Source organism: Camelus dromedarius, chromosome 4, assembly GCF_036321535.1.
Source record: "Camelus dromedarius isolate mCamDro1 chromosome 4, mCamDro1.pat, whole genome shotgun sequence".
NCBI classification, from domain to species: domain Eukaryota; kingdom Metazoa; phylum Chordata; class Mammalia; order Artiodactyla; family Camelidae; genus Camelus; species Camelus dromedarius.
The window spans coordinates 66,050,572-66,062,565 of NC_087439.1; the positions used below are offsets into that span (position 1 = coordinate 66,050,572).

The 11,994-nt window shown below is 40.0% G+C and overlaps 2 protein-coding genes across 3 annotated transcripts; both read left to right on the forward strand.

Moving 5' to 3' along the window:
• The first annotated feature begins 406 nt into the window (after positions 1 to 406).
• LOC105093556 (gamma-crystallin C) lies at positions 407 to 2,046 on the forward strand. Of its 2 annotated transcripts, none has more exons than XM_010985437.3 (3): positions 407 to 420; positions 524 to 766; positions 1,705 to 2,046. In XM_010985437.3, the coding sequence occupies exons 1-3, from the start codon at positions 412 to 414 to the stop codon at positions 1,975 to 1,977; spliced, it is 525 nt and encodes a 174-aa protein (XP_010983739.3). In that variant the 5' UTR covers positions 407 to 411; the 3' UTR covers positions 1,978 to 2,046. The 2 variants fall into 2 exon arrangements, with proteins under 2 accessions (XP_010983739.3, XP_010983738.3); XM_010985436.3 differs by having other exon boundaries at positions 412 to 420; positions 1,702 to 1,977.
• Positions 2,047 to 10,003: 7,957 nt separating this feature from the next.
• On the forward strand, positions 10,004 to 11,765 carry LOC105093557 (gamma-crystallin D). The gene is given in 3 exon segments (XM_031451113.2): positions 10,004 to 10,012; positions 10,100 to 10,342; positions 11,493 to 11,765. Coding segments are annotated over 3 exon segments (525 nt in total).
• The last annotated feature ends 229 nt before the right edge of the window (positions 11,766 to 11,994 follow it).

Sequence of the window (11,994 nt, forward strand, 5' to 3'; positions counted from 1 at the left end):
ACCCACAGTCTCTCTGGAATTCTGGGCACTTCCATTAAGGCATAGATTTTTCCCTGGAAAATACACGGGGTATAATTGAATCATATGTATAGAGACACAAGTTTCAGGTCAAAAGTGCAGACTATTGTGCTGATAAATTTATAAAACACTAAGAATCCAAATAAAAGCCACTCTAGGGATTCATCCAGAAGCCGTTCAGGACAGCGTTAGAATATACCAGAGAATGAGGGCAAACTCGACAGGCATTTCCACTGAATGCAGCATGTAAAAGGGATCCATAAAATTCCCTTACTCACCCCCGGGGGCCCCTTTTGTATTGTTCTTGCCAACGCAGCAGCCGTCCTGCTATATAGACCCGCAGCGCCGCTGGGCCCCATCACACTGAACTCTCATAACCCGCGTCAACCAGCCATGGGGAAGGTAAGCGGAACACAAGTGAAATCAAATGGAGGGGAGGGGGAAAAGCCTCTATCCAAGATTTATTATTGGGAGAATATGAAATCTGAATTATTCTACCTTGCAGATCACCTTCTACGAGGAACGGGGCTTCCAGGGCCGCCACTACGAGTGCAGCAGCGACCACGCCAACCTGCAGCCCTACTTCAGCCGCTGCAACTCCATCCGCGTGGACAGCGGCTGCTGGATGATCTACGAGCGCCCCAACTTCCAGGGCCACCAGTACTTCCTGCGGCGCGGGGACTACTCCGACTACCAGCAGTGGATGGGCTTCAACGACTCCATCCGCTCCTGCTGTCTCATCCCCCAAGTGAGTCCGGCTTGATTCCAATCACGTCTCCTGAGTTTCCTCACCATATTATTGATGGGTGTTAGAGTGAGGGAGGTTTTCCTTTAAAAACACAGAAGGGTTAAATGGGCTTTAGATAGCTGCTGAAGCCCAGAGAGATACAGGCACAAAAACAGCAGAGAACATAAGGAAGAATTCGCATAGGGAGCCAGGTTTGTGTTTAATTTTTGCTGCCATTTAGGTCAATCAAAACTTGTCTGTAACAAATGTAATATCATAGTGGGACATAAACTAAAACTTGCAGTTCGGAAGCTGGTTGGGCATAAGAAAGCAGTATTTCTAACAAATTAATTTTTACCTGTAGCAAAGGAATCGAAAATGAAAGAATTAGATCATTTCCACTGTAGACTAGTAAAAATGGAACACTCTGTTGCTAATATAGGATATTCAAAGGTGTGGTCCAATTTTGGAAAAGGTAATTTTTCTTAATTTGGAAAATCAGTTGAATTTTGGTTTCAAACGACTATTTAAACAAATTTTCCACCGAAGGATGTGATTTTTTTAAAATCCTATTTCAGTGGCAAATTTATACGTACATGTGTATATGTATATAAATTGGGGAGATAACACTCATATTAAAATATAGGCAAAATACTTCACATTTTCCCCCCAAACATAGGTTTATCACCTAGGAATCAAGAAATTAGGGAATCAGAAAATTTGAGCTCTTGATGGGTTCTAATCCAGACATTGAACCTCTTAAAAATTCTATTGCTTACATAAGAAATAGAAAATGAGCATGCACGTATTTGTCAAATGCTAGTAGGACACAGATCCGTACACAGCATTCAGAGCAATTTCAGTCTCAGCTTTGACACTGACAAGCTTGTGCCCCAACCTGCCAAGTTCATCTGTTGTTTGGTTGCTTTTTCTGCTCCTTCTCTTTGTGCACGGAGCAGGCAAGTTCCCACAGGCTGCGACTGTATGAGAAAGAGGATCACAAAGGCCTCATGATGGAGCTGAGTGAGGATTGCTCCTGCATCCAGGACCGCTTCCACCTGAGTGAAGTCCGCTCCCTCCACGTGCTGGAGGGCTGCTGGGTCCTCTATGAGATGCCCAACTACTGCGGCCGGCAGTACCTGCTGCGGCCCCAAGAGTACCGGCGGTACCACGACTGGGGCGCCCTTGATGCTAAGGCAGGCTCTTTGCGGAGGGTGGTGGATTTATACTAAAATAGGTTCACACCACTATTTTCTCATTTTGGAACCTAATAAAGTATCTAGTCTGTATTGTTGGCAATCCCTGGCTTCTGTTTCTGTTTCATTGTGTGCCAATTAACTCACCTGTAAATGCTCCTTGTTGAAGATTGAAGCGTGGATAAGAAGGGGTGGGGTCTGTTCTAGAAGAATTTCAAGGTAGGATGAGTTTTGAATAAGGCTCAGAAGTATGGGTGGAGAAAGGAAGTAGCCTGTCTGAGAAATAAAGAAAAGAAGATCAAAAGAGAAAAATGGGAGAGGGTGATGCGTTAAGAAGGGAGGCAGGCATTCAGCTGAGGAACAACATTCCAGAAGTTTCCTTCTGACCCACGACGTGGTTGTAGGCCACAGAGGGTCACAGATGAGTGGTGCAGGGCAGCCCACTTGAAAAGCCTGATTAGACTATATAAGGAATTGTACTTTTGTTTACTTTCCAGCACAGTATCATGTAACTAATGCCAGGGCTGCCATCGGCCACTGCCGTACTTTTGGACTCTTCTTCCTCTTCTAAAACAGCTCCTGACCAGGCTGCACCTCTTGGCCAGTACAGCTGCTGGGCCAAACACTGCATGAAGTACAGAAGCTGCCCAGCTGTACACGGTGCCCAGCTAATGCAAATAAATCAAGTGGAGGTGGTCCTTCTGAGCCCACTCTTCATTGACAGTCCTTCTTTATGTTTGGTGGGTAACTTCTTGAATTTTTCCCTTGTTTATATAGCTAGCTCATGAAACCCATGCTATTTTTTCCCTTACAAAAATGAAATCATTTTGGGGGGTAGGTGTAGCTCAGTGGTAGAGTGCATGCTTAACATGCATGAGGTCCTGGCTTCAATCCCCAGTACCTCGATTTAAAAAAAAATGAAACCATGCTGTACATATTAGTTTGCAACTTGCTTTTAAAATGTAATGTGATATGGACATATATCTAGGTCAGTACCTGATTCTGTTTAGTGGCTGCATAGTGTTCCATTGTTGGAGGTCCCCTAGATTATTTAACCATTTATCCACTGGTGATTAAGCTTTTCCAATTTTGCTTTTACAAACAAGACTGCCATGAATATCATCACACATATACCTTTAGCTACAGATGCCATCATTTCTGGAGGACAGAGACCTAGAAATGAGACTGCCCACTCATAGTGCAAGTTATTTTTCATTTTAATAAACTGCCCAATTGTTAGCCACCAGGAAGCCTAGCTTCTTCGAGTTGGGGGCTTCACCATTTTTTGAGCACCTTTCAAGAGGCCTGCTCTGTGCAGCATTGGGGATGAAAAAACAAACAAAACAAACAGAAGGCATTGTCCCGATTGCCACAGAACTCACCCAATAATACTAAATACTAATGTTAAATAATACATACATAACCACTTTTTTTGGTCAAGTACTTTCCAAGTTCTAAATAGTACTTCTGTAATCACTTGTTTATCAAGTACTGTTATTAAGCAGTTTTAAGGCATCCCATGACTCATTTCTAGGGGGAAAAATGGAACAATACTTATTTATATATTTCTCATGATACGTGTTTTTATTCCTTAACATTTGGGAAGTGAAAGTGTTTTCCTGGCAGGACATATACATTTAGAACTTCCTTACAAACGTTACCTCGCTGTAGCATTTTTTTTTTTCCTGCTTTGGAACAACTTCTCTAATGAAAACAGCTTCCTGTGCATAGAAAAAAAAAATCTATTTTTCACACAACAGACAGGAGTTGCATCTCAGGAGTAGCCAATTCTGACCTTTGGCCCTTTGGCTGGGGAACGAGAGGCCAGGAAGTCACTGGTCACCGTTTCTCTATCACAGTCTCCTACAGGTGACTTCATCCTTTCTCCTACCCACCATCCCCTAACTTTCCGCCCCTTTATTCCTTTCTCCAACCCACTGGTCTTGAGGTGCAAGCCTCTATTGGAACCCTCCAATGGCCCTCTTGTCATTCAGGAGAAATTTTAATGATCCAGAACTACAAAATCTGCCTGTTTCTTGTGCTAACCATGCTTGAGACTCACATATAAATCTTCTAAGGAACAGCAATTCTAAGAACAATCCCAACATTTTATAATTGACTTATTTTCTCTATTTTTTGGTCTCACACAAAATTACAGGGAGCTTGCAACCTAAGATGAAATGGCCTTTTTCTTCTTTAGAATTCCAAGAGAGAAATGTTGAGGGACTGGGTTCCAGTCACTTTTACAGTCAGTTTTGTGCCTTTGCTGGTGAATTCTACGTCTTTTGTAAAAGATCCTGAGAATAATACAGATTAATGATAGTTAATGTTAGCGATAGCAGACAGGGATGAAGATGCTTGAGTAACACTACTGTGTTTAAAATGAAAATGCCCTGCGACACAAAAAGAATGTGACACTTTTGTAGTATAAGGTGTATTTGAGAAACATTATCTGGAAGGTGAAAAAAATTAGCTCAATCACATAAGAAGCTTATATACTGAACAAATTAAGCCTTTTATTTACAACACTCATGAAAACACCTGAGGTTAAGTTAAACTTAATAACACATCCAGGGTCCCTCAGCAGGAGGCAAGCATGGATTCCAGCTTAGGTTCAAATATGTCCTTTGCTGTTATGGTCATCCTAATGTGGGGGTTCTATGGAGGGTAATTTATTTATTTATTTATTTATTTATTTATTTATTTATTTATTTATTTATTTATTCTTCTTTCTTTCTTTCTTCTTTCTTCCTTTCATCCTTTCTTTTTTCTTTTTTCTTTTTTTTTTTTGGTTAAATCTGTTTTACTGAAAAATAGTTGATTTACAATATTATATTGGTTTCAAGTATACAGCATAGTGACTCAGTATATTTACAGATTATACTCCCTGAAAAGTTATTACAAGATAATGGCTATAATTCCCTGTGCTATACAATATTTCCTTATTTCTTATCTATTTTATACATAGTAGTTTGTATTTCTTAATCACATATCCCAATTTGTCCCTTCTCCCTTGGAAGGATAATTTCTGAAATAACTCTAGGATAAAATTTTGAAGTTTCTAACAAACAGACCCTCCCCATCAGCAATTGCTCACCATATTTTTCACATTCTTAAAATCAAGTGTTTCTTAATATTTTAGACTTCCCAGGTCAATTTCCTTAAATAGAAACTGACATAGGATTGCCAGTTGTTATATTGGCAAGGAAGGACATTTGAAATTAAAAACAAAGCAACAAAAATTCAAAACTAAGAACCATTTATTATTACATCATTTTACATTTTTAAAAAAGACATTTGAAAAAGAATATTTTAATCCCTCAAAATATACAAGTTTCTAATAAAGTGTGATTCAGACCAAGAGAGAATGCTTAGGAATGCTGCTTTGACTTATAGGTTTTTTTATTTGGCAAACACTGATAAAAACTATGCAGAGTCTGAAAACTCTTGTTTGAGGTTACAATTCATTATCTTCAAGGGCCAGAGAGAGATGATGTAAATACAGATATACCCCCAAAGACATTGTGAGATCAGCCCAAATAAAAGGCTTAATTTGTTTAGTATATAAGCTTCTTATGTGATTGAGCTAATTTTTTTCACCTTCCAGATAATGTTCCTCAAATGCAGCTTGTACTAGAAAACTGTTTATTTCTAGAACAATAAAGCAAACATCACAATAAAATGAGTCACATGAATATTTTGGCTTCCCAGTGCTTATGAAAGCTATGTTTACACTATACTATAGTCCAGTAAGAGTGCAATAGCATTACACTCTACATACATCAATGAAAAATACTTTATTGCTAAAAAAGACTAACAATCATCTGAGCCTTCAGTAAGTCATAATCTTTTTGCTGGTGGAAGGTTTTGCCTTGATGTTGATGGCTGCTGACTGATCAGGGTGGTGGTTGCTGAAGGCTGGGCAGCTGTGACAATTTCTTAAAATAAGAAAACAATGAACTTTGCCACATAAATTGACTCTTCCTTTCACAAAAGACTTCTCTGTAGCATGCAATGCTCTTTGATAGCATTTTGCCCACAGCAGAACTTCTTTCAAAACTGGAGTCACTCCTCACACCATGCTTTAGCAACTAAGTTCATGCAATAGTCTAAATTCTTTGTTGTCATTTCAACAATTTTCACAGCATCTTCACCAAGAGTAGATTCCATCTCAAGGAATCACTTTCTTTGCTCATCCATGAGAAGCAACTCCTCATCCATTTAAGTTTGATCATGAGGTTGCAGCAATCAAGTCACATCTTCAGGCTCCACTTCTAATTCTAGTTCTCTTGCTATTGTCACCACATCTGCTGTTACTTCCTCTGCCAAAGTCTTGAATCCCTCAGAGTCATCAACTTCTTCCAAACTCCTGTTATTGTTGATATTTTTACCTTTTCCCATGAATCACAAGTGTTTTTAGTGGCATCTAAAATGGTGAATCCTTTCCAGAAGGTTTTCAGTTGACTTTGTCCAGATCCATCAGAGGAATCACTATCTATGGCAGCTATAGCCTGATGAAATGTGTTTCTTACATAATATGACTTGAAAGTCAAAATTACTCCTTGATCCATGGTTGCAGGAAGAATGCTGTGTCAGCAGGCATGAAAACAGCATTAATCTCATTGTCTATCTCCATCAGAGCTCTTGGGTAATGGGGTGCATTGTCAATGAACAGTAATTTTGAAAAGAATCTTTTTTTCTGAGCAGTAGGTCTCAACAGTGAGCTTAAAATACTCAGTAAACCATGTTGTGAAGAGATGTGCTGTCACCCAGGCTTTGTTGTTACATTTATAGAGCACCAACAGAGTAGATTTTGCATAGTTCTTAAGGACCCTAGGATTTTCAAAATGGTAAATGAGCACTGGCTTTAACTTCAAGTCACCAGTTCAATAGCTCTTAACAAGGGAGTCAGCCTGTCCTGTGAAGCTTTGAAGCCAGGCATTGACTTCTCTCTAGCTGTCCTAGATGGCATCTTCTTCCAATATAACATTATTTCATGTATATTGAAACCTGTTGTTTAGTGTAGCCACCTTCATTAATGATCTCAGCTGGATCTTCTGGATAACTTGCTGCAACTTCTCCATCAGCACTTGCTGCTTCACCTTGTACTTTGATGTTATGGAGACAACTTCTTTCCTTAAACCTCATGAACAACCTCTGCTAGCTTCAAACTTTTCTTCTGCAGCTTCCTCATTTCTCTCAGCCTTTGAAGAATTGAAGAGAGTTAGGTTCTCCTTGCTCTGGTTTAGGCTTTGGCTTAAGGGAGTGTTGTGGCTGGTTTGATCTTCTATCCAGACCACTCAAACTTATAAACAATAAAGCTGTTTCACTTCCTTCATTTGTGTGTTCACTAGAATAGCACTTTTAATTTCCTCCAAGAATTTTTCCTTTGCTTCCACAACTTGGCTATTTGGCACAGGAGGCCCAGATTTCAGCCTGTCTCTGCTTTCGATATGTCTTCCTCACTAAGCTTAATCATTTCTAGCTTTTGATTTAAAGTGAGACACGTGTGACTCTTCCTTTCACTTGAACAGTTAGAGAGCATTGTAGATTTAGTAATTGACCTAATCTCAATATCGTTGTGTCTCAGGGAATAAGGAGACCTGAGGAGATCAAGAGAAATGGGGAAACAGCCTGTTGATGGAGCAGTCAGAACATACACAACATTTATGGATTAAGTTCACCTTCTTATAAGGGTGTGATTCATGGTGCCCCAAAACAATTACAATAATAACATCAAAGATCACTGATCACAGATCCCCATAACAAGTAAAATAATAATGAAAAAGTTTGAAATATTATGAGAATTACCAAAATGTGAGACAGAAACTTGAAATGAGCACATGCTGCTAGAAAAATGGTACTGATAGACTTGCTTGACTCAGAGCTGCCACAAACCTTCAATTTGTAAAAAAACAAAACAAAACAATACTTGCAAAACTCAACAAAGCAAAGCACCATAAAATGAGGTATACCTGAAAGTGAAACAACCGCTTTTAAGATGACAAGGAATGATGGGTAGTATGGTGAACTGTGGAAAGAATGAACCAACCTAAAGCATTACCGAAGGCATCTAAACATGGTATCAGCCAAACAAAACACATCTCCATGTCCACATCTTTCAAGATCGCCAGTTTTTATTTCCATGCTGGTGTGAAAGCTGGGGAGAGCCACCAACAATGGACATCACAGTAGTTTCCAAAGAATCCTCCCTCACCATGAAATGCCTTGGTTCAAGGTAAACCCATAGAACCCAACCATAGAGCCTGGGGACATGAAGAGAGGAAATCCCAACAATGACTAAAGATAAAATTTCCCCCCATCCCAGTGGAATGAGACTTAGATTCATAAAATATTTTGAGTTATAGAAAATAAAGAAAGTGGCATTTCTTATACACTTCATTTTGTAGACTGACATTTACACTAGCTACTCAAATCATTAACCCTCCATGCAGCAAAATCCGAACCTGAACTAGTCTCTTTTTCCTTCACTTTTGTCTGAAACCATGTGAATATTTATGGAGTAACAAAGGTTACTTCCTGGACTAAAGCTCTGTACAATAAGGTGTTATTCTCTCTTATTCTCCCTCCAAAGACGTCTCCATCAGTCATTCCAGACAACTGGTGCAGAGCCCCGCTTCTGTGCTACAGGCACAAGGAGAGTCTCAGGTCTCCGCCTGTGTTGACTTAGCACACTAAGTACAGTTTGGGACTTGGGTCTTATATACATTTGTCTTATATTAATTTGTCCTGGGATTTTCTGTGAAGCATTGAAATTAAGCCACATTTTGGCCCAAGCCATTCACATTTCAGTTCTATGAGAAGTGTCGGACTCCCTGTTTCTTCCCTCAGCTGAAATAAAGCTTTCTCTGTTCCCAGTTAATGAAAAAAACAATCCCAAAGTTCCCTTGTTTTGATCCTCCAGACGTATCAGAAATTTCACTTGTACGTCAGCTGACGCGGTCATCCGTCCTGTCATCCCCATCGTGCTCCTCCAGGTGCTCTCTGGGACTCTGCATTCTGGTTCTTTCCCCTATTTTACAGTTTTCATCTATCAGTACTTTCCCCATAGAAATAACTCTGAGCAAAATGATGATTTTTTAAAATTTATTCTGTTTATGTTCATGCAATCAATTTCCTCTAAGTCAAAAGCTTTGTTTACTCTTGTTTCCCACAGAGCAACAGTGCATCTAGATCCTACCAGAAATGGGTTTCTTAAGAATTTGGTTTTATCTTGTAATAACCTAAGAGGTAATATGGTTTTGAGTTTTAAATGTATTATTTTTTCTTATTTCCTTAAACTTTTAGAAGTTTCCCTTTTAGTTCTTCTTTCTGAGATTAAGCATATTAAACTTTTCTTCCTTTGGAATTCCAGGTAGCCAAAATAACAAATCCAATCTTCAGTCTACCTCCATGCTTGACTGCAACAATCAGACCAAATACTAAAGATCTGTGTCTTCTGGATTTGTTTTTGTTTTATCACCATAGTAAAAGTTTGAAGTTTTGTGAACTCCCTTGGTAAAAATATTCCAACTTCTTACACCCTTTAATGAGGAAGCTCTCTTAAAAGACTAATTTGAAATTTTCAGCATTCAGTTAAGGTGTTTCCTTTTTATTAACAATTGGTAGTCAATATTATGGCACAGAGTTCTTACAGATTAGCTTATATTTGGTACATTAAGGCTTTTTACCTTTTTGTTCCTACACTGTTTTTTTTTTCTTCTGTTTTTCTCCAACCCATACAAACAAAAGTGTGGACTATGTATGAAATGGCTGAAGCTCTACTTCTATTATTAAATAGATAATGTCTCAAATTACTTTTTTCCTCCCAAACGGTCTCAATGGCATCAGCTAGTAATAGCAACAGGAACACTGCAAAGAGAAATCCACAATGAGCCCCGTGTACTCTGACAGCAAAGAGGAAAAAGAGAACATAAAAATCCCCTCCTCACCCAGGAGGCCCCTTTTGTGTTGTTCCTGCCAACGCAGCAGCCCTCCTGCTATATAGACCCGCCGCGCCGGCCCCGCCGCACTGAGCTCGCGCCGCACGTGTGCTCCAGCCATGGGGAAGGTGAGCCCGGCGCCCGGGCCGCGAGGGGCCCCGCACACGGGGGCCTGCGAGCCTGGCCTCTGAGCCCTCTCCTCCCCTTCCTTGCAGATCACCTTCTACGAGGACCGGGGCTTCCAGGGCTGCCACTACGAGTGCAGCAGCGACCACGCCAACCTGCAGCCCTACTTGGGCCGCTGCAACTCCATCCGCGTGGACAGCGGCTGCTGGATGCTCTACGAGCAGCCCAACTTCTCGGGCTGCCAGTACTTCCTACGGCGCGGGGACTACCCCGACTACCAGCAGTGGCTGGGCCTCAGCGACTCCATCCGCTCCTGCCGCCTCATTCCCCACGTGAGTCCTGTTCCATGTCAGGACAGGGCCCTTTGGATGCAGAATGGATAGTTTCAAGCAAAGGTTAAACATTTGGAGTAGCGATCATTTAGCATAACTGAGAGTCTGAGAGGAAAAAAAGGTAAGCTATGGTATATTAGGTCAATATAATTTGCCGGGAACAAAAAGCAAAGTGTTGCCCAGGTACCAATTAATCAACAAATATTTATTGAGTAAGAATGGGTTGGCTGCCCCGGGCATGTATAAAACAGAAGTCCTGACCTGGAATCATTTACAACGGAGTTGTAGAAAAACCAGTAATATCTAATAGAAAAATAATTAGATGCTAAAATAAAAGGTAGTAACTGAGAAGACAGGAGTTGAAAAGGAAACATTTACAAGTGTTAATTTTTGTATGACTCTTTTCCCATTTTGCTCCCCACTTGCACATTTTGGTTTTCCCCACCTGTACAAATAAAAGTACTTTTCTCTTAATAGAGAGCAACACAGAGATATTACACATGGGCTACATATAGTTCATACACGTGTTTTGAGACATTACGTTTTTTGAAAAATTCGTCCCTGGGTTTATTGATTTTTCTGGTTCATTTTCCTTTATTCAATTCATAAATTATTAAGTGAAAATTAAGTATTTAACTGAGAGACTTAAGATGTTTAACTATGCTTTCCACAGAAACAGAAGCATCTAAGTCCCTGGTGATTTTTCCGAGATTTATTTTAACCTCAATGTAGGGTCATTTATTTCACGGACTGACTTCACTGTTCAAACACACATGCTTGAAAAATTAGAATATTTCCTTCACAATGACAAAAATAATAAAAAGCTGTGAAAGTCTTGGGTTTCTTTGTAGTGCAGTGTCCCAAGTGGGGTTTACAGTGTCCCAAGTGGGGTTTACAGTCGTCCTGCGAAATATCTGAATATGTTAAGGAGTGAGATTTCCTTTTAATTTTCAGTCACACTTTATGATCTTAAAAAGGTACTGAATCTCCACCTTTGAAAATGAGGAATATATACATATTCAGAAATAATTCATTTTTACTGTGTATTTGAAAATGGCTTGAGCTGGTCCTCACCAACCTGGATGGCATGAATGTGTTGGAATCATTTCATGGTTTGCTTTTCTCCTCTTTCCACCTCTGGATGGGCCAGGCTGGCTCTCACAGGATCAGACTTTATGAGAGGGAAGATTACAGAGGCCAGATGATAGAGATCACTGAGGACTGCTCCTCTCTTCAGGACCGCTTCCACTTCAATGAGATTTACTCTTTCAATGTGCTGGAGGGCTCCTGGGTCCTCTATGAGTAGCCCAACTATGGGGGGAGGCAGTACCTGCTGAGGTCAGGGGACTACAGGCGCTACCATGACTGGGGGGCCTTGAATGCCAAGGTGGGCTCCTTGAGGAGGGTCATAGATTTCTATTGAAATAAGTTCATCATTTCTCAATCTGGAAACTAATAAAATATTTTCTGTTTTCCTGGCAATGGTTTGCTTGTATGTTTCCCTTTGTTCTACTTTGATTTTATTATTTTATTTACACACTCACACACACACAAGATGCAAGTGGAAATCAGGGTATATAATCTATGGATAACAAAGAAAATTCTTACAGTAGAAATATGCCTCATATTAAGCTGAACTTATAGTTTGCAAA

Excerpts from the sequence above, each read along its gene's own strand:
- LOC105093556 (XM_010985436.3), top strand. Across the intron at positions 767-1,701 it reads CCTGCTGTCTCATCCCCCAA|CAGGCAAGTTCCCACAGGCT; the intron begins GTGAGTCCGGCT and ends TTGTGCACGGAG.